Here is a 23318-nt window from a genome sequence, read left to right as displayed (position 1 = left end):
CTGGAGGAAACCCTGTGAAGGTTGGGAGGCTGAATGTTGGAGCAATGGGAGGCAGAGGGAGGAATAATGATGATGATGAGGAGGATAAAGAGGCGGGGATCACTGAATGAAGCTGCTGGGCTTCCTGTAAGAACATAAAAGTTAAAAATGCACAGAAACGCTGATGAAACCTAAAATGAAATGACCCATTTCAAGGCACAAATGTTACGACTCTTATATAATTTTAGGAAATATTATCCAGCACAAAAGAAGAAGAGCGATATGTACAGAAGGAGGAGGATGCTGGAATGCTGATCCTAAAATATTGTAATCAAAACAGTAGCCTACATGATAGCCAAAATTAAGCCATTTGAAACAAGTTATGATAGAAATTATGCCCCCAGAAAGGTACCAAACACGCTGGCCTATCTGGGTAGCCTACCACAACATTAGGTCATCACACACACAGCTGTTGTTCCAAATACAGCTTAATGTGTTTATTCTCTGCCAAAACTGGCCAAAATCTGCACACTCTGAACCTGCCACAATCTGGCAACCATTAGTGGAACAGAACTACCCAGGTAAAGTGAGAAAATGTCAGAACACACCTGAATGCACCATAATCCAACCTCAACTGAGTTACTAAATTCAGGGAGGTTAGATTGTTGTATTAAAAATTTGTAATAAAACACGTCCAACATCCAGCAGCTCTACTTACATTTTGGGCTCAACGCTAATGGTGCTAGTCTGCTGCTGACAAAATTGTAAACATGCTGAAGATAAAAATGGGTTACCAGATTAATCTAGTGTGTTTACGTGCAATCATTGCTAACAGACCTTTGGCAGACAGTTTGGCTTGAAAAAAAGGAATAAATACACTCACTGGCCAGTTCATTAGATGAAGCTCAATTGCTTTGAACACAAATTGATTATCACAACATACCAGCATTTAGTCATGTAAACATGGTCAAGATGACCTAAGATGAAACTGAGAATCAGAATGAGGAACAAATGGCATTTAAGTGACATTGAACGTGGCATGGTTGTTGGTCTGAGTATTTCAGAAACTGCTGATCTGGGATTTTCACACACAACCATCTCTAGGGTTTACAGAGAATGGCCTGAAGAAGAAAAAATATCCAGTGAGCAGCAGTTGTCTGGACCAGAAGGTCTTGTTGATGTCAGAGGTCAGAGGAGAATGGGCAGACTGGTTAGAGATGGTAGAAAGGCAACAGGAAGCCAAACAAGCACTGGTTCCAACCAAGGTCTGCAGAATAGCATCTCTGAACACACAACACAGCCAACCTTGAAGCAGATGGGCTACAGCAGCAGAAGACCACACCGGGTGCTTCCTGCCAGCTAAAAACAGGAAACTGAGGCTACACTGGACAATAGAAGATGGAGAAACATTGCTGGTCGGATGAGTCTCCATTTCAGCTCCACATTCAGATAAGAGGGTCAGAATATGGTGTAAATGACATGAAAATATGGATCCACCCTGCCTTGTATGAACAGTTCAGGTTGCTGGTGGTGAAATGTTGTGGAGGGCTAGCTTCTTTGGCCCACTTTGGGACCTTTAGTACCAACATCTCATGATTTAACCACCACAGCCTACCTGAGTATTTTTGCTGACCATGTCCATCCCTTTATGACCACAGTGCACCATCTTCTGATGGCTCCTTCCAACAGGATAATGCACCATGTCACAAAGCTCAATCTGGTTTCTTGAACTTGACAATGAGTTCACTGGACTCCAATGGCCTCCACAGTCACCAGATCTCAGTCTAAGAACAGCTTTGGGATGTGGTGGAACGGGAGATTCTTACTATGAATGCAGCCGACAAATCTGCAGAAACTGTGTGATGCTGTCATGTCAATATGGAGCAAAACCTCTGAGGAATGTTTCCTACATCTTGTTGAATCTATGACCAACGATTAAGGCAGTTCTGGAGGAAATCGGGGGTCCAACTCGGTACTACCAAGGTGGACCTTATAAAACTGCCTATGACTATGGATGAGTTAGCACTGGGTTTTTTACATTGCAAATTAAATCACCTGCTCTGACATGTCATTTACAAAAAGTACATGCCTGTGATTTTCCTCATAGGATGAGTTAAACATGTTCTTTTTCCCAGATATAACATTAATGGCTTCATCAATCTGTTAAAGTGACGGCACACACGTGCAACTTATGCGTTTCAGGCATAAGTCACTTTTATGTGTTATTCAGACATACCTTTGATAGTGATGGACAGAGCTTGGGTATGTGCACAATAAATATTTGCCATTTACATGGGATTGGGTAGTAAATCAAATTATTTATTTTCAAGATACTATAACAATGTCGATGTCACATTACCATTAGTAAAGTTACCTGTTGAAAAATTATATCTTTAAATTTACTTTGGTTGACCGTCTCCACCAGTACCTCTTACTTGTTTGCTCAGTTATTGTTAAATAAAAAGAAGGCAAGACTAGGTCACCAGTCCTGGTGACCTGTCCAGGATGAAGCGGTTGCCTTGAAGGTGCTGGGACAAGCTCCAGCCCTTTCACAACCCTGCACTGGAATAAGTGGGTATAGACAATGGATGGATGGTTTGGCTGCAATCACAGACACTGAAATATTGCTAAAATTCTGCATCGGAACATGGATGAGAAACTGTGGAGTAAAAAAAGATCAAACTGTAATTTAACTGGTGCATTTACTTCATAGCTTCATCTGATAGATTTCTCTACAAAAGAAAACATATCATAAGGTCCACACGATCAGCCCTGACTGTTTAGGTCAGTCTCTTTATTAGCCCGGCCCCCTTTCTTGTTACACCAGGACTACTTCCAGAAATCTTAGTGATGTCACCTCACCTCAGATCGCAAAGGTTATTCAGTATTGTTTCCCTTTAACTGAAAAATAGTGTACAAATCAAACCACTACTATCAACGAGCCAACTTCCTGGAAACTCTGGTGTTCACCCGGATTTTCTCTGGTTTAGACTACCGTTACTCAACATGGGACAGTTTGTAAGCTGTCATAAAATGTACACACGTGGACAAAATTGTTGGTACCCTTCGGTTAATGAAAGAAAAACTCACAATGGTCACATAAATAATTTGAATTAGTGAGCAGCAGTTGTCTGGACCAGTCTGGTCTTGTTATTACAAAAGTAATGATCAATAAAAATTCTATGAAATTTAACCAATGAAAGTCAGACATTGCTTTTCAACCATGCTTCAACAGAATTATAAAAAAAAAAACTCATGAAACAGGTCTGGACAAAAATGATGGTACCCTTAACTTAATATTTTGTTGCACAACCTTTTGAGGCATCACTGCAATCAAACGATTCCTGTAACTGTCAGTGAGACTTCTGCACCTCTCAGCAGGTATTTTGGCCACTCCTCATAAGCAAACTGCTCCAGTTGTCTCAGGTTTGAAGGGTGCCTTTTCCAGAGGGCATGTTTCAGCTCCTTCCAAAGATGCTCAATAGGATTTAGGTCCGGGCTCATAGAAGGCCACTTTAGAATAGTCCAATGTTTTCCTCTTAGCCATTCTTGGGAGTATTTAGCTGTGTTTTGGGTCATTGTCCTGTTGCAAGACCCATGATCTGCGACTGAGACCAAACTTTCTGACACTGGCCAGCACCTTTCTCTCTAGAATCAGTTGATAGTCTTGAGATTTCATTGTACCGGCACAGATTCAAGACACCATGTGCCAGATGCAGCAAAGCAGCCCCAGAACATAACAGAGCCTCCTCCATGTTCCACAGTCGGGACGGAGTTCTTTTCTTCATATGCTTCATTTTTCTGTCTGTAAACATAGAGCTGATGTGCCTTGGCAAAAAGTTCCATTTTTGTCTCATCTGTCCATAGGACATTCTTCCAGAAGCTTTGTGGCTTGTCATCATGTAGTTAAGCAAATTCCAATTAGGCTTTTTTATGATTTGTTTTCAACAGTGGTGTCCTCCTTGGTCATCTCCCATTAAGTCCACTTTGGCTCAAACAATGACGGATGGTGCGATCTGACACTGATGTTCCTTGAGCTTGAAGTTCACCGTTAATCTCTTTAGAAGTTTTTCTGGGCTCTTTTGTTACCATTCGTATTATCCGTCTCTTTGTCATCAATTTTTCTCCTGCAGCCACATCCAGGGAGGTTGGCTACAGTCCCGTGGACCTTCAATTTCTGAATAATATGTGCAACTGTAGTCACAGGAACATCAAGCTGCTTGGAGATGGTCTTATAGCCTTTACCTTTAACATGCTTGTCATTTTCTTTCTAATCTCCTGAGACAACTCTTTCCTTTGCTTCCTCTGGTCCATGTTGAGGGTGGTACACACCATGTCACCAAACAGCACAGTGACTACCTGTTGCCTATATATAGACCCACTGACTGATTACAAGATTGTAGACACCTGTGATACTAATTAGTGGACACACCTTGGATTAACATGTCCCTTTGGTCACATTATTTTCAATCTTTTCTAGGGGTACCATCATATTTGTCCAGGCCTGTTTAATGAGTTTATTTTTTTAAATAATTCTGTTGAAGCATGGTTGAAAAGCAATGTCTGACTTTCATTGGTTAAATTTCACAGAATTTTTATTTATTATTACTTTAGTCAGATTCAAGTTATTTCTGTTACCATTGTGAGTTTTTCTTTCATTAACCGAAGGGTACCAACACTTTTGTCCACGTGTGTATTTGTCTTGGCTGTCTTCTTTTCTACTCCCTCCTCGGTGCAGCCCTCTCCCTCGCTGACTCTGACACCCAACAGCAGATTGATCACTATTTTCCTGTCTTACTCATCCTTCTTTATTCTGTCTATGGTTGGCCTGAAATGCAGCAATCAGTGCACTAGCCAAAACTAATCTCATCAGGTCTAATTCTAGCCTTACTTCATTGGCTACCGCCCCCCCCTTTATTTCAGTGCCAGGCCACTTTGATCTTCAGATCAAGTCCTCTTATCTGTAACTTATTAAAAACCAGGGGTGCTCAAGCTTTTGAAATTGATGCTCCTAAACTTTGGAACAACATTTTTCATTTTATAAGTGCATTCTTAGGACTGCATCTCTGCAATACTACTGTAAAAACTTATTTCTATAATTTAGCCTTGTGAATTTTCTCTACCTGTTAAGTTCATATTTTTGATTTAACATAAAGGTATTGTTTGCTTCAGATGTACTTTTCTTAGATGTGTGTTCATGAATGTGTTTGTATGTATGTTTACAATGACATGTTTCTGTAGGTTCCCTTGCACTTATAAGATTTTGTTGTATAATGTGCTGTACAAATGTATTCCTCTTCTTATTCTTCTGCTTCTTAAATCACATACATCTGCTTGTGCATGTGATCTTTTAAGTGTGACTGCATGTAGGTCAAACTTAATCTATAATTGGAAAACGTCACTATATGAAAAGCTGCTCTCACAGCTTTTACATAGATGGTGACCAGGGGGCTCATTCAGACATTAAAGACGAAGCCCTTCATGCACGGCTGAGGCTGCTAGGAGCGTAAGTAAATAGCCACAAATCAAACTTGACATATTGACATTTTGACCCACTGGTGATGCCATATCAAATGTGGAAGCATTTTTACAGCTTATTTTAATGAGGTTCAAGAAAATTATACCACCTTTACAATAGCTGTCAAGACATTTCAGTCTAAACAACAAATGCCAGCCTGCTGAAGGCGCTGTGGAAAGGTCAGGGGATCATTAAGGTTATCAGGCTTCATCTGAAGGTGACAATTAATGCTGAACAAAACTGTCTCAGTTTCTGCGTTGTTTATCATTTTACAGAACTTACTTCTTGGTGGTATTTTTGGAAAAGTCTTGAGATTATCTAGGCCACTTATCCATATTTTATGCCAAATCATTTAATATTTCGTGAAATATTTCAGTCAAGACCGAACTGCTGAGCTGTACTGCCAGTGGGTAAACACTAATACACAGAGGATTCTCTTTTATGTTTTCTATTATAAAAAGTAAAAAGAAATGCTCCCTTTGAGAAGATGAGCATCTGCCAAAGCAAGTCTGAAAAAAATTGGGATGTCAAGAGAGTGAACAAAAGATGAGAAAAAAACAATCACCAACCTGAATGACTGCACAAAAATAGCTAAACGCAGGACTGCAATTTATTTGGGTTATGAACAAAAAAAGAAAAAAAAAACAAAGCTAGCAAAAGCATTTCAGACAAGTCAATGAAAAGCATTTAAATTAAATGAACATTTACAGTGATTCTGTCAGGTCACAAACGTATAACAGACTAACTTGTGTTGTTATTTGAAAACTTCAGCTGTCTGCACTCAGTTCTGCTGTCAGATGGCTCTGCTTGTTAACTTGTTCATAGAGGAAGGAAATGTCTCCACCAAGATGACCATCTCAGTCTGCGGTTTACTGTGACAGTTGCCCCTCCACACATACTGTTATTCTCTGACTCACCGCCTCTAAAATGAAGCAGCTTTCACAAAATAACTCCGGACCTTTGACACATCCATCGATTTAGATACCAAAATAAATAGCTTTTTTTTTGGCTTTTGTTCTTTTTTAAGCAACAGAGGTGTTCCACATCTGTTTCTGGACTCTCAGCCCTCAACAAAATGAACATATTCCATGTTTCCACGCTGCTGGGTGAGTACCACAGACATTACCTCACTGATAGTTACAGACAGGCTTCTGCTATTTTGTATATGAAATGTGCTATACAAATAAATTTGCCTTGCTGGGCAAACCTACAAGAAATAATGGTATTTTCATAAAGAAAAAGTTAAAGAAGCTTCAGCATTCTGCTGACGAAGCAGCACTGATAAAGACCCAAAGCTGGGCTCCTTGGCTGTATTCAGTGTAGATAACAGTAGTATGGTATGCAGGGTTATAAATTTTACTAGGCTGTTAGCGTGAAGCTGGAAATTTCAGAGAGTGCTAAATTAAAGTGATGCACACTAGCCAGAATCTGAATAGGGCTAATGGAAATGATTTGGACAGAGCTGCCAAATCACTGTGTTGACTATTCCAATCCTTGACAGCCCTGAGTTATGATTCAAACTATATGATCATAGTAAAACTACGTTGCTCTGCACTGCAGTGTGGGTGTCTAGCAAGAGAACACAGCAAATATGTGTACATTCCTTCTGCTCCCACGGGGACGATAACAGTCTAAACTGTCTCATTAAGGAATCGGAAGCTCAGCTCTCTGACACACTGAGGCGGAGCTATGGTTGTGTGTGTATGAGGTAAAAAAAAGCAGCTCAGATGGGATTCGCAGTGACGTCTTAGCAGGCAAGGGATTGATGTGTTTCACAGACACAGTCATGTTGCTGTAAGATGTATTCAAATTGCCTGTAAACATGTCACCATGTGGAAATGATCCCAGCTGCCTGCTGTGTTCATGGCATCATTGTGTGGAACAAACTGGCTAGTTATGAACAGATTTGTGTGTTTTTGTGGAAAGAAACGGCTTCTTTGTATTTCAGGTGTTGCTGCATTTATTCTCCACATTGCTGCACATCAAGGTATGAAAGATGCTCAGCGCATGAAGATGGGCTGCACCTGTACCACACATTTCTGCAGTATGTCTGACGCATGCATGAGAAAGACTGTAATAAAGTTTTTCTGCCCCTGCAGCACATCCACGGACTATTGTATCTGTGTGGCCTCCAGGGCCAAAATTCCTCCTCGGTGAGTATGTGGTCCTGCGTTGCAGAGTGGAGTCCAATTCTACTTTTGCCTGGAACTATCAATGGTACAGAGACAAACCACACAATGCTTCAACTATGGACCCAAGGCATCTGGTCTCCGGAGAAAGCTACTCCATCACAGGTTTAACAGAAGAGGATGTGGGCAACTACTGGTGCAAAGCACAGCAAAGGGAGAGCAATTTCACAGCTAATGCGAATTCGGTTAAGCTTAATGTGCCAGGTGAGCAGCAGCTACAACCACTGCAGCATGGCATCAGGTTTCAGGTATATTGGTAGTATAATCCAGGGCTGACTTCTAATGTAACACATATCTGCAGCTGCTTTTGTATTTTTCTCAAATGTGTAACAAGCAGTGGTGTAACCTCACTGTAGAAATGTGACATGTAATAGTAGTAGTAGTAGTAAAGTATATTTATTTCCTATTTAATTAGAATGTATAGATATTAACAAACAACAGTAAACGTGCTGGATTTTGTTACAGCATTAAAGTCAAAGTAACCTAATTTCACAGAAAATTTACTTAAAATTTGATAAGATTGTTGAAATTTGCATTAACTCAAGTACTAATAAAGCTTTTTAAATAATTACTGAATATTTAGAGAACATATACACACATTTACTAATTATCTGAGTAAAATTGATAATGTGTACAAAGAATTCTAATAAAGATGAGTTGGTAGGATGAGTTGGCTGCACGGTGGTGTGGTGGTTAGCACTGCAGCCTCACAGCAAGATGGTCGCTGGTTGGAGCCTCGGCTGGGGGGAGGTTTGAACAGTGGCCTTTCTGTGTGGAGTTTGCATGTTCTCCCCGTGTATGTGTGGGTTCTCTCGTCCAAAGACATGCATGTTACATTAAACTGGTGACTCTAAATTCTCCCTAGGAGTGGGTGTGAGCATGAATGGCTGTTTGTCTCTCTGTTTTGGCCCTGTGATGGACTGGTGACCTGTCCAGGGTGTACCCTACCTCTCACCTGCTAAATACTGGGTTAGGCTCCAGCTGCCCCGCTGACCCTTCATTGGACGAAGCGGCATAGATAATGGATGGAGGAATATGCTCCTTTTTTTTCTTATTAATCCAACTAATTTATTTTTTACCAAATATTCTCCCAAAAAGGGTGAAAATTCAAGTAATAATATGTCCTGTAGGATTTTACATCTATTAACTGAGACTGAGTCATTGGTTAGTTTGTTGAACGTGGGTGAACAAATCATCACACATAAAAAAAGAAAACAAGCAAACCTTTATACAGTGAACATCATTAGAATAGTTGTACCCAACATTATCTACAACAAAGTGCCAATATACAGCAATATCAGCATAAGAAAAACAAAAGCATATGTGTACATTAGGGATGTACATACTGGCAATCAATTTGTCTCAAAGATGATGAAAGTTTAATTCATTAAAGTGTCTGTATATGTAATTGTATCATCTGTGGTCCAATGGGAGCCGTTAATCTGCAGACAAACACACAGAAGCTGAGGTGGATTTACAGCCAACAGATTGATAAATGAAGCCATAACATGAACAACTTGTCAGCTGTTTCAAAATGAAATGGTCCTGACTGTGCTCTTTTCTTCTCCTTCTTCAGTGCTGCCCTCTCCCTCGCTGACTCTGACACCCAACAGCAGACAGATCTTCACAGGAGAAAGCTTCACGGTGCAGTGCCCTGCGTCTCAGACTGACTCCATAAGCTGGAGCCTGAAGCATTTCTCTGTCAATCTCACAGAGATGTGTTCATCACCACAAGGTGCTGTTTGTGGAAACAAGTGTGAAAGATGTGTCTTTAGGGCTGCCAGTGAGAACAGTGGATTGTACTGGTGCCAAAGCACAGAGGGCCGCAGCAGTGCAATCAGCATCACAGTCAGCGGTGAGTATGGTAGCACTGATGTTAAAGGCTTTAAACATGGGCCAGATGGTCACCCATCCACACAAATCATTCATATAAGGAGTCAGTCTGTTTAAGTGTCTCAACTTAAACCAGTGTAACAATATGAAGTCAGAAGTTTTTCATGTTGAATGTGTTTAATTCACAGATGGTAGCATCATCCTGAAAACCCCAGCCCTCCCAGTATTTAAGGGTGATAATGTGAACTTGTCTTGTCAGTACAGGACAGATGTGTGTCATGAAGCAATCTTCTTCAAAAATGGAGCAAAATTTTTTAATTCTTCTGGGTCAGACAAGGTCGTAAATGTGACTATTTATAATGTAACTCAGAAAGATGAAGGCTTTTATAAGTGTGCCTCCCCGGACAGAAGGATGGAGAGCCCGGAGAGCTGGTTATCGGTGATAGGTGATCGAGGTCAGCTGCATGGATTTGATAAATTTTCTCATGATAATCATTCAGTTGAACAGGATCAGTGACAGATGTTTGTTATGTCTTTCAGGCATGTTCACATCAACAGTGACACCAACAACCTCTACAAATGGTAAAATGATCTCTTATTGTTTGCACAACAATTTAACGATATTTTAGAATGATCTTTTAATAGCCTGTGTTAAAGCAAAGGATAATGCTGCATTGTAATGTTATGAGCACAAGTTTTTCCTTTTTCTTAATATATAGTCTTAATACAGTTTATTATTTTAGATAATCAGACTTGTACAACAAACAGTAATCCCATTATGGTGCACAGGTTTTTATAGAAGACAGATATTATTAAGTTATGGTCTTTATCATGATCATCATAAAACTTTCAATGACCAGCAATAAAATCAATCAAATTTGAAACCAAAAAAAAAAAAAAAAAAAAAAAAAAAAAATCAAGCCATTTTCAAGACTGATCAAAAGGCCAAAAAGGCACAAATCAGGAAACACTAAGAGGTCACGTACAATTTCATTCACAAACAAGCACCTCAAAGTATTTAAGCTGCCAGGCAATGAAACACAACTGCCACTGAATGCTGGGATGCCAGGGCTTTTCTGTATGCAGTGCATTAATGGCAGCAACTACTGGTCCAGAGGGACAAAACCAAGCGAGCCAGGTAACAGGAGGTGTGTCCTAGTAGAGCCCAGCCAGGCGAAAGCTGTAGCAGGCAACTTATAAATGATTTAGAAACATAACGTATAAGGATGTTAAAGCTAAAATTTCTTACAGTAACTTATCAGTGGAAAAAAATATTAATATAGAGTGCTTTATTACATGCAAAATAAAGGAAAAAAGTTATCATGATAGACTGTACTTGTAAAAAAATATGTATATAGGTGACATGACGTTCGCTTAACGATCTCATCCCTGAACACTAAGGGGGATCTCACGTTCTTAAAAATTTATATAACCAAGAAAGACACTCCAATGGAAAATGTTACATCTCATTTCATGTTTCTCAGTTTATAGTTTATTTTCCATGTCTCCTTTTTGAAAATCTCCTTTTTATTTCTCTTTGCTTTCACTCTGAATTCAGAAGACCTAAAGGGTTAGTCTGCGTCATGTCAGATGGGATAGAGATGTATAGCAATGAACAACTGGTGCCCACTGGTTAAGAAACAGATGTTAAAAATCCCAGTAGATCAGCAATTTCTAAAACACTCAAACCAGCCCTTCTGGTACCAACAACCATGCTACATTCAAAATCATTTGAAATCCCTTTTTTTTCTTCATTCTAATGCTTCAGCAAGTCATGTCTACATGCCTAAATGAGCTGCCGTCATGTGTTTGCTTGATTAATTATTTGTGTTAACAAGCAATTGAACAAGTGTCCCTTTAGGGGCTGGTGAGTATATATTGTCCACATTTTATTCTGAACCATATTAACAGCTTTTTTGTTTGTTTTATAGAAATCTGGAAAGCATTATCTTTATATTTACATATTGTTTGTTCTCTTCATCAGAAAGTTGGAAATGGATTGTTGTTTCATGCAGCATTGTGCTTCTCTTCCTGATTCCTCTAATTGTTTGGCTGGTTCGGCGTATCAGGTAAGATACAGTACCCAAAATCACTGTCTAATGTGTACATATTGTTTGGAAATTACCTGACATGAATCACAAGCCGATCAGACTGTTAAATTATTCATTGATTGTTTGTTTAAAGGCACCACACATTTTCCACTCAGAGCTGCTGGCCACCCTCTAAAGAGGACGTACCAGCAGTGCCGCTTCCGGAGACCAAACAGGATGTGACGGAAGTGCAGTGGGACCTGTCCTGGATGGAAATGTCCAGTTTGTTGGATAAGCAGTTATATCCCAGCACTTAGAGGAGAAAGTTGAGAGAAAATAGCTTGTCCTTTGTCAATCCGGATAAAAACACTTTTAGTATGAAATAAATATTAAAAGCGAGTCATAAAGATTTCTTCTCGGGTTGTTGCTTCTTTACTTTTACTCAATTTCCCTTATAGTTTGTAAAGGTTTGATTTTTATGCTTTACAAACCTTATGTAACCTCAAAAAACAAACAAACCAAAGTTATTTTCAGGAAAAAACAAAACACATAACAGATAAATGTTATTATATGTTATTTATATTGTTGTGTTGTCAGATTGTGTTTTACTGAAGTTTTTAGAGATTAAACAACTGCAAAGCAACACTTGTATGTGATATGGAGATGACTGTTACATCCCACTATCTGCCATATTAAATTCAGGGTAACATTTGGAGGCCAGAAATCAAAAATAAACTGAGTACATACTCTGCAATTAAGGGGTAAGGAATCCAACTAGAAGAAAGAGGTTCATAACTTCACAAACCAACTGCATGACAAAGGGTATGACTCTAGAAAATAATGTTTTTGTCATTTACTGCTAAATAAATATACATGCAATGTACCACAGGTGTTGATTTCATTTAGTTGTCTCGCTTTCTGTTTTTCTTGTGGATGAAACAGACCTGAAGAAAAAAATTAAAGAGACAAATATCTACCCGTTTAATGTTCACATCTTAGATTAAAACAGTATTAATTTCCAATGTTCTAGAAATGAGCAGATTTTGTAAACATTTGAATATATGTACAATGAGATGTAAATCATAACTATGTCTAAGATTGTTTTATCTCAGTGGGGAGATTTTTTAGTTTAACATCTTTCAGCCGGAATTTCTTTATGTTTAATAAAACCACATCACACTGAAGTTGTCATTAAGTTAGATTTAGACTAAATTCCCCACCACAACCAGCTGTTGTGCCAGGTTTGTTAAGATTTCGTAGAAATGTTAGGATGTAGTGTATAAAATGTATAACATTTGTCTAAAATAAATTGAAAAAAAAAAAACTATTATAATTTTTGAGGCTATTACAAGACTTTAAACCTTGGATCTTTTTTTCTAAAATAACAAAAGTTATACAGTAAATGGTCAGTAAAGGATGCTGAAGACTGAGCTCAGTGAAGTAGCTGGGATGTAGCCTGATCTTTCATGGTTGCTGTGAGAAACTTATTGTGGTTCTCTGATTTCATGGACTAGCATGCAGAGGCATTTTCTATGTCTAATGAAGTGTTCAAATATGGTCTTTCACCCCCAAAAAATAGGGTTAATCTTTGAATCATATCTGGACTAAATTGACCTGTTCCAAATGTTTCCAATAAGAAAAAAACAGGAGACAGGCAGGTGCAAATAAACAGGATTTAATAAACTCAACCTGCAAAGGGAATTTTATATCTCACTTTTCACAAAATCCATTTTTAGCCATGTAATGTGCACATTTTTATACATTACTGTTCATCTGGGCAATTATACATTCTTCTAGCTTATTTCCACAAACAAAACAAACTCATCTGAACTTCATGAGTCGGACAGCAAAACTTATGACTGCAGCTATTTCAAGGGACCTTCTGAAATCTACTTTAAATGTTATGTTCTCCTTGTTGTCACAAGTTTCAACAAGCATGCATTCAAACAGGTTAAACCAGTTAAACTTCGTTATTTGAACAGTTGGGTTCGAAGTCAGTTACACAGACTTTGTTTTGTAGCTTTACTGAAAACAGCACACTGTGCAGACTGGCGGTAAAGGATCTCGGTTTTAACCTTTATATTTGATCCACTTTGACTCCTGCAGAAACCTTGAAGGCAGATGGATGGATAAAAGACAAGAAAAGCTAAAAATGGACAACAGTATTGGTGAGTTCATGACGAGACATTTTAGTCTGTCAGATGGTGGAGAGTTGTGATGAGAAACTCCGAATATGCACACAGTAACAGCAGACGGGGGTAGAGAGCAACTAACTTTCTTTTCTATTTCTTTGTTTAAATATTTATGTCTTAGATTATATTAACATTCTTATATCTACTTCAGAAGACCAGGCTGCAGAGTGGAATATAAAGTTAAAATAAATAAATTTGATTTTAATTTGAAGAATGTGCATTTAAAATAAACTTACTCTTACATAACGAAGCAAAAACAAAAACAACTGAATGATATTTTATTTAGCAAAAAATGTAAACTACTTTAGCAAATTTTGAACAAAGGACTCTGCATGATTTATTGATTAAACCATTTGTTTCCCAGGGTGCAGTAACTTTTACATTGATTTTAAAATAAAAGCTTCTTGTTCTAATAAGAGTGAAAATAAATAAAAACTCACTCACTAGTTAAGGAAGTATTTGCATGTAGTGGCAAAGCAGTGGAGCAGAAAGCACCCTCCTAATAAAACCAGCTAAACCAGATTGTTGTTTGTTTGAAAGAAAGGACATATTTAAGTCCTGGCAGCTTCCCAAAACAGTCATCTTCCTTAAGAGAAACCAAAAAACTTGCTGCTGGGATTTCATAAAAATATCCATCAGAAATGTGTGTGCTGTGAAATTCTGCTTAATTCACAGATGTCAATAAAAAATATAACTTCACTGTACAATATCCTACAAGATTGTATTCCTCACTGGATGATTTCAGGCTTTAATCATGTATTCACATTAAAAAACAAGATAGATATCAACTAATCTGGTCTTTACTGGGTCTTAAAATGATGTAAAAATGACTTCAGATTAACAAAAACACATAATAATTTAGAATGCATCATTTTTATTTAACTGAATTAAATTGCAGAAACAGTGTTGATGTAACCAGGTGGTGAAATGGATTCAATAACTGATCATCAGCAAATGAGATCAGTGAGGTCAGATTTAGTAATTTGTTAGTGTGGAACATTTATGTGTGATAAGACATCAGCAATGATCTTAAAGAAGCAATTGTTGCTGCAAATCTATTTGGGAAGAGTTGAGACAATTTCCAAACAGTTTGGAATCCATCGTTCTCGAGTGATAAGAAGCTGCTCAGGAATGGACATCCCAGCAATTTCAGCCCAGGGTCAGACTGTTGTGACATGATTCAGTGAAAAGGAAGCACCAAAGAACAAGATGAGGCAGGCAGATGTAGGAATTGTGATTTAGTTTAAAATAAAAGGCACTGCAACAACAGGATAAACAAGTGCATGGTTCAAGCTGTAATAATAAAACAAAAAACCAACATGCTAAGAGGCTTTCTGGAACAATACTGTTAGACCAAAGTGGAGATGTTTGGCTGCAAATCATGGCAACAAGTTCAAGAAACAAACACAGTATATGGTCATAAACTGTTGTGCACAGTGGTGGAGAGGCCATTATATGGGCTTGCTTTGCAGCTATCAGTCAATCATGATCTTCTCTGTTTACCAAAGTATTACGCTTGACTGAAACTGGTTGATGCATCAGGACACGAACCAAAACACACCAGAAAGATCAAGTAGCAATGACCCAGTTAAAGTCCAGACCTTAAGAGCCACAAAAGACTGTAAAACTCATGCTTCACATATCATTTACTTTTTTTGTTTAACAATAACACAAAGTAATGTGTGTGTGTGTTTTCCAGGCTCCAAATATAGGTCAGAATTACCTTAAAGACCAAAAACAATCTGCATAAAATCTTACAACCTTTCTAATCACCTGTATAAAATGCATATTTAAACTAGTCACTCTTGGCTAATTTTAATTATTTATCTTTTTATTAAGGCTTCTGTTCACTTTGCTGCAAAGTGATTGGTTGTAGTTCAGGGTTGAGTCTAAAAATGCTTTTCTATTTTATTTTTGTCTCACCTTATTATTTCTCATCAGACCCTGTGTCTCTGATGAAAGAGCAAGAGGAAAAAATAGCTGCTGTGTAGAAGATTCCCAGAACATTCCTTTTGTGTCAGTCATTTAAAACAACAATGACATGGGGTGTAACAACATCTCCACTTTCGTTTTAACCTAAAAAAACAGCCTTGAAATCTGCACAACTTCTTTTCTAAAAGTTTTATTTTGTGATCATTCAGCACCATCATAAAGTCGTCTCACAAGGCTGTAAAACACAGCATCAGTTTATAAAAAAATAAAAACACTTTATTTGTTCCTTGTTTTTACAGAAGAGGTGGACAACGCTGCCTCATCAGAGCTCAGACTCATACTCATTGGTGAGAGGTGGGCAGGGAAGAGTTCATCTGCCAACACCATCCTGAGGAAAGAAAGGTTTGAATGTGGCCGAACCAGAACAGCTCAGGCTGAAGTAAGACATGAAGTAGTGGAGGGTAGGAAGCTGACTGTAGTTGATGCTCCAGGATGGAGCCATTCTCTCTCCCTCTCAGATATCCCAGAGGGAGACAAACAAAGGTTTAAACTTAACACATCCAAGTGTCCACCTGGCCCAAATGCTTTCCTCCTGGTTATTCCCATAGACACAGCATTCTCTGTGGAGCAGAGGATCACCATAGAGCAGCACATGAAGCTCCTGGGGGAGCAGCAGGTTTGGAAATTCACCATAGTGCTGTTCACCTACGGGGATTTCCTGGGGGAGAAGATGATTGAACAGCATATTGAGAGTGAAGGACAGGCGCTCAGGTGGCTGATGGACAAGTGTGGGAACAGGTATCATGTGTTTAATAACAAGGACAAAGGTAACTCGTCTCAGGTCACACTGCTGCTGGAGAAGATAGAGGAGATGGTGCGACACAATGGGGGCAATCACTACAAAACAGATGAACAGATTTTTAAGATCATCAAGGCAAAGCAACAAGAAGTGTCTGAAAAGGCGAAGGAGAGGCAGAGGAGAGCTGAAGAACAAAGACAGCACATGATGACGCTCATTTCAGGTGAATACGATGGAAATAAACACCTCCCACACCACAGAAATCTGGATAGATTTGGAAACTGACAGAATATTCTAGCTAAACATTACAGGCCATCAGGCCTTTAAATTTGGCCATAAAATGCTTTGATTTGAGGGAATTCATGTCCCAATTGAACATTTTTCATATGAGGAGCCCTCATTCTCAGGGGTTTAAATGTAATTAGACAAATGAACATAACTACTAATCATCTTTCATTTTCCAATCATTTGTCAAGAATCCCCAGCAGGTAATAACTGCATGACAGCGAGAATCGTAGTTATGGTTAAAGTGTGGCTTTTCTCCTTTGTGATGCTTCACCAGGATTCATTATTCCTGAAGCTTCAACCTAATGTGATTGTAAATATACTGAAATTAAAACACTGAAAGATCATATTTCCTATATAATTTTACATTTAACGTGTTAAAGACCTTTTTATATGCTTTTGGTTTTTCTGTTTAGTGCGGGGTGTGTGTTTAGCCAGAGTGGCTGTGTTTTTTTGTTTTTTTTTATTTACTCTTAGCTAAGATAATCACCTGTTGGCTCTTTCTGAATATTAAGCATGCAGTTACAGGGTTACAGGGGTGCCATCAGTCTTCTCATCTAACTTTATCATCATTCAGAAATGTTGAACTATCTGTTTTACCTGGTTATTGTATTTAATAAAGGAACACGTATTAAACGTTCAATCAGAAAATATTTAGACTATAGAATGAAAATATTTAACAAATGAAGCAATGTTTAATATAATGGTTTTACAAGAACAAATCTATTTTCTTTTTATTGTCCTCTTTAATGTTCATGCATTATTCATTAGTTAACTATTAAAATCTTACTTTGGAGTTCAATAAGTTCTTTGGGCTGTTGTGAGCCTTGCATTCAATTAATATTTGTTTTTTTTTTCTTGATAACAGAGGAGATGAATCCCATCCCAGAACTCCGAATTATTGTCTTAGGTAGCCGAAGAGTCGGGAAAACCTCGGTAGCAAACACCATCCTGGGCTCCAAAGATCGAGAAGATGGAAGACGAACAGTCCAATCTGTGGTTCGGAAGGGTTTTGCAGATAAAAGTGCAATAACTCTTGTTGACACTCCAGGTTGGTGGAAAGGCTTCCCTGCGTTTGACACTCCTGAAGTGATCAAAGAAGAAATTATGTACAGCATGTTTCTCTGCCGCCCTGGGCCCCACGTCTTCCTGCTGGTGATAGATGCAGATGCATCCTTCAATGCCAAACACCTGAATGCAGCAACAACGCACATGGAGCTTCTCAATGAGGAAGTGTGGAAACACACTGTGGTGGTTTTCACCAGAGGAGACTGGCTGGGAACACACACCATAGAGGAGTACATAGAAGGCGAAGGGGAGGCCCTGAAGTCTCTAGTTGAACAATGTGGAAACAGATACCACGTCATTAATAACAAGAACCCAAATGATCGTAAACAGGTCACAGAGCTGCTGGAGAAAATCACTGGGACTGTAGCTGGCAATGGTTGGGGCCATTTTCTTCCAGATGAGCAGATGCTTGTGGCTATTGAGGAGAGACGAAGAAGGGTGGCAGAAGGAGCAATGCTGAGGCAAAGTAGTGTCGAGGCCAAAAGGAGATTCCTTGGAGGTAAGTTTCAGAGTCATCTAAAATTAGTGTCACAAGCAAATTAGCTTGGAAGTGTCACAATGTCTTCACAGTCTGAGAGAAAATAGATACCTGCAGTTAACAAAATTACAGAATTACAATGCGCAAGAGTTGCAGTAAAAACCAGAAGTAATAAAAGGACAACTTACAAGTTTATTCTTGATCAAACGCTTTTGATAATCTAATTCCCAACTATTAACTATATCTGACAGCCTCCCTCAACACTAGTTTTTGGCAGCCTTGTTTGTTGATACTGTGTTTGCAGGATATAATTTTTCTCTTTCATCCTGTAAATAATAGTCATTTTCTCACCAGGCTCCAGGAATAAGTTGCAGGAGTTGAAGATTGTGATGCTTGGGCAGAAAAAATCTGGTAAGAGTGCAACAGGAAATACTATCCTGCGTAAAAAAGTGTTTGCCAGCTGTCAAACTGAGCAATGCAACATGGAGGAAAGGGAAGTTGCTGGCCGAATGATCACTTTGATTGACACACCAGGGTGGTGGAAGGAATCTTCCTGCTGCATTAAAGAGATGGACAGAGAAATTGTCCAGGGTCTGTTAATGAGCCAATCAGGAGTGCATGCTGTTCTGCTGGTGGTTGCTTTGGACCAGAAGTTCACTGAAGCTCAGCGAATCATTCTGGAAGAGCACATGAACCTTTTTGAAGTCAGTATCTGGAAACACACAATAGTTCTGTTCACACATGGAGACAAACTAGCAGACAGATCCATAGAGGAACACATTGAGAGGGAGAATCTTCATCTGAACTGGCTGGTGGACAAGTGTCAGAACAAGTATCACACCATAAATAACATGAGGGAAGCTGATACGAGTCAGGTTACAGAGCTGTTTGAGAAGATAGAGGAAATGGTTGCAGAGAACAGAGGCCAGCTTTTCTGCCCTAACCAAAGCGACATCGAACTAAGAATCTATGAAAAGCTCAGCCGGGGGCAGCTGAAACAGGTGCTGAAGCGACAACTGCTGAGCGAGTACAGGAGGAGAGAGCTGGCGCTGATGACAGGCTTCAGGGATAAACTCCTCGAACTGGAAGAAGACATTAGTCAAAGTGGAGTGAGCTCTAAACCCAAATCATTCTGTGAGTAGAACACTGTGAGGACAAGAACATATGTAAGTCTTTCTCTATCATAATATGTCATAAATGTGCTTTTGTTCTTTGTTCATATGAACATTGATAGTTGGTGAAATGGCCGAAGGCAAAGCCAACTTTGGTGGTCTTCAGGAGACAGATGAAAAGAAGAAGGAGGAAACTGTGTGTGCAAAAATCAGCAAAGAAATTGAGAAGCTGAATGAGGAGATAATGAAATCAACAGATCTTCTCTGGAGCAGCATGGACGGTTTGATTCCAGACTGTAAGTAGAAAAGGTTTCATCATTTGTAGCATTAGCATTAATACTGACAGCTACAGTTAAAAATACTTTTATTCAATTTTCAGTGAAAGATGTCTGTCCAACACCGTCCATCGCTGAGTCTTTGCCACAACGAAATGAAACCATCAGCAACTTTCACAAAGTTCTGGGTTGGCTGTCTAACATTCACATCGGCACAAATGTGGACAACCAGCTGACCCTCAACTTCAATCAGTCATCAGGATACAGATCTATGACAACACTAGGTTCGCTCATGAATGAACAGCTTTGAACGGCTGAAACACTGCTGGAACTGTGCACACGAAACAGTTAAAGGTGTAAGATTAAAGAAGTTTAAAGTTTAAACATAATGGGGTACAAGCATAATAACAATCCCATAAATAAAATGGAGCTGTAGTTTAATCAGACTACTGAGGAAACTGTATCTCTTAGTCCTCTGAGTCTGGAATATAAGGGTGCCCCTGATTAAGACCTTTAATGGGCAATTAAGGGGAGCAAAATGTTGGGGATGTAATATTATATAATATATTGTACCATTTATAAATAGGATTATTTTAGCCTGAAAAGCTCATTTTAAAGAACAAAAATCTATTCTGTTTAGCAGAGATTACTGGAACCATATGACATAAAACACACTGTGGTCTCTCTTCATTACCCATCATTAACCATTACCATGACTTAACCATTACCTAGTCATGCCCAGGATAAGACATGCCTCATCATCATCATCATCATCATCATCAACTTGTCTGTTTTTTTTTTTGTTTTTTTTTTTTTGTTGTTTTTTGGAAGTTGAAATCTCTCTTGTTGATTCATCATTGTTTACCCATTGGTACTTTCATAAATTTGTCCATGTTTTGTTAGCAATACAAGAACTAGTAAGTTGTATTTAGCCTTGCTGCACACCCCTGTTGTAACTTTGGGCCCCTCCCCAGGGGGCTCACCCCCAGTTTGGGAACCACTGTCCTAAATTTAAATAATCTTAACAAACATGAATGTTAATGTAACAGCTGTATGTGATGGACAACAGATTCTGAATGTGGCTTAGAGACAATTTCAGTGTGGTTCGGTTTTATTCTATTCAGTAAATATTATAAAAAAAACACACACACAATGTCATATTGAAAACTACATCATCTCTCCACTGAGATTAAACGAGGTTAAATCTTTTTTTTACAGTTAAAGTTATTGTATGTTTAAATTACTGCTTATTAGGACCACTTCTGTTCAGAATAACACCGTTGTACAGATATTTATGATTGCATTTTAATGTTTTAGATGAGAATACACACACAAACAATATATCATGTAACCTGATTTGATTCTGTTTCTATTCTTTTTGTAAAATGAACAATAAGAAGAAAGATGTTTATTGATATGATTTCTTGTTTCACATGATGAATTACACAATTTTATTATTTCCTTAATGCACTTCCTTATAGTTTAGGACGTCCTAAACTATAAGCTTCTCACTGTACCTGATTTCTATTTCCTTTAAAGTTAATATACAAATAATCTGTTTGTATAAATGTATTGTTTAACATTAATGATACAGTTGTTTATATGCTCTTAGTGTAAATGTAAATAGCTTGCATGTCAACAGTCTCATTTTAAAAATCTAAAATTCTCTAATATTTCTAATAAATCTAATGTTCTGTAGATTTAATATTTTGCTCATGGGGACTTTTGATGACTGTTGTAAGTGACATGTTGTTTCCTTACTGTTCAAATGCTTAACATGCACACACAAACGTAAAACCAGCCAAACAGCATACTGGTTCAGCATGTTGGTTGGGAGTCAGTTGAATGCACTTTGATTTGTTATCTCACAGCCCAGGCTGTGCAGGCAGGCGGTAAAATATGCTGGAATACTAATGCAGCAGTAACCGACACCTTGTTAACCCTTCAATCAGAAAGATAAATATTAAAAGGAAAATGACTTGCGTCATTATAAACAGAAGGTCCACAAATTAGCATGATGAATTTTTACTGACAATAATAACTGATAGACTGGCTGACAAGTATCTTTAATGAGGTCAGATTACACTAATTTAATCAGATCTTTACTATTTGTTCCAGCTTCATGGGTCAAGGTTAATTTATTCTTATTCAAGCAGATAACATACCAGGCTGTCACAGAAGATGTGACATTTTGGAATGATGCCTCCTCTTAGAATACAGTCATTACTGAGATTTCTTGACAATAATGGCTGTGTTTGTCGCTCGGGGCAGTTTTTTTGAGCAAATGCAGACCCAGATATTTGACTGTGGTCACCAGCTCTGCAGCTTCTCCTCTAATAAGGAGGCGATGAAGGGTGTGAGCTCTCCTTCCAAACAAAATCATAACAAAAAGCAGTAAAATCATTGGACTGGTGCATTAACCACTTCTCAGCATTTACTACAAAAGGACTAAACTAAAAGTTTTCAGATACACCATTAAGCACTACACAACATGTATGCATGTGTATGCTTGTATATGTATCTTTTTTTTGTTTAACTTTGGATTTATCTGTTTTTGGTCTACTTTTTAATATGCACTGTCCTTTTATGGTCCACTACAGACTGTTTTGTCTTCTCCACATTGCACAAGTTGTTTGCATCAAGGCAGCCAACATGTTCTTTCACCCCTCCTGCATATTAAGACATGTTGATAATAGAGATCAGACCAACAAAAGCCATGTCACATGCAAACCTCACAATATGATTATGATCCGTAACATGTGCAGCAGAGGGCTAGCAGAGTCAATTTAGAGTATGATCATCATCAGTTTATTTATAAAGTGCTTTAACGCCACCCACAGCTGAAATAAAGTGCTGTACAACTGAGATAAAAGTGTTAAAACATAAAAATTCAGTACAAGGAATAACAGTAATAAAACAGATAAAGTAAAATCCAAACAATAAAACTAAATACGATCAAGTCTTAAGTTGGATTGAAAGCCAATAAGTAAAAGTGGATTTTAAGACAGGTTTTAACCCGCCTGTCGAATGAGCAAAGGCAAATTGTTCCATAATTTAGGCAAACCAATGGACAAAGTCCCATCCCTTCTGATCTTCTGCTTAGAACTAGGCTGACCAGGAGCAGCTGGTCAGCTGACCTGAGGGGCCGGATGCGAGTATAGCTGGCAGATGGGACATACCCACATAGGATAGTCGAGAAAGAGACTGTCATGTAGATATGCAAAAAGAAGATTATCCAGCTAAATTGTGTTGAATTTGTCTAAATTTGTAAGACAGATTTGTGAACAATGGGCAAAGCTAAGTTCAAAACTCTTCTCATTTTGAAATGTGTATTTCTGGAAGTTTTCCTTCTTCAAATAAAATTTTTTTTTTATAAATCAGCCTTAAATAGTGAAAATATTAGGCCTTAATTATTCTAATACTCATGGTAGGATTTTTTTCCCCCTATTTGTATATTTTGTATTAATGCATATTTTAAAACAAAGTTTTTGACTTGTTTGTTGCTCAACTACTGGTAGTAGTAGTTTTATGCTGTTGTTTGCAGTTTTCTCCACTAGAGGGAGACAAAGCACCACAGCTGCGAGGAAGAGCCTCGCCGTGACGTATTATTCACGAGACGGAAGTGGCA

The 23318-nt window shown here is 38.4% G+C and overlaps 2 protein-coding genes across 3 annotated transcripts; both read left to right on the top strand.

The window, feature by feature from the left end:
• Positions 1-6390: 6390 nt before the first annotated feature.
• Positions 6391-12807, top strand: LOC121652556 (titin-like). 2 transcript variants are annotated; one of them, XM_042005368.1, is made up of 8 exons: positions 6391-6603; positions 7446-7484; positions 7597-7650; positions 9263-9541; positions 9708-9974; positions 10060-10101; positions 11504-11588; positions 11704-12807. In XM_042005368.1, exons 1-8 carry the CDS (start codon positions 6573-6575, stop codon positions 11864-11866), a joined length of 960 nt encoding a protein of 319 aa, XP_041861302.1. In that variant the 5' UTR covers positions 6391-6572; the 3' UTR covers positions 11867-12807. The 2 variants fall into 2 exon arrangements, with proteins under 2 accessions (XP_041861302.1, XP_041861300.1); XM_042005366.1 differs by having other exon boundaries at positions 7597-7890; positions 11704-12806.
• Positions 12808-13553: 746 nt separating this feature from the next.
• Positions 13554-21481, top strand: LOC121652508 (GTPase IMAP family member 8-like). Its single transcript, XM_042005281.1, has 6 exons — positions 13554-13717; positions 15973-16695; positions 17626-18324; positions 18658-19437; positions 19538-19711; positions 19795-21481. The coding sequence occupies exons 1-6, from the start codon at positions 13675-13677 to the stop codon at positions 19998-20000; spliced, it is 2625 nt and encodes an 874-aa protein (XP_041861215.1). The 5' UTR covers positions 13554-13674; the 3' UTR covers positions 20001-21481.
• The last annotated feature ends 1837 nt before the right edge of the window (positions 21482-23318 follow it).

The sequence above is a fragment of the Melanotaenia boesemani genome, chromosome 14 (assembly GCF_017639745.1).
Source record: "Melanotaenia boesemani isolate fMelBoe1 chromosome 14, fMelBoe1.pri, whole genome shotgun sequence".
Taxonomy (NCBI): domain Eukaryota; kingdom Metazoa; phylum Chordata; class Actinopteri; order Atheriniformes; family Melanotaeniidae; genus Melanotaenia; species Melanotaenia boesemani.
This window is presented reverse-complemented; position numbering and strand designations above follow the sequence as displayed.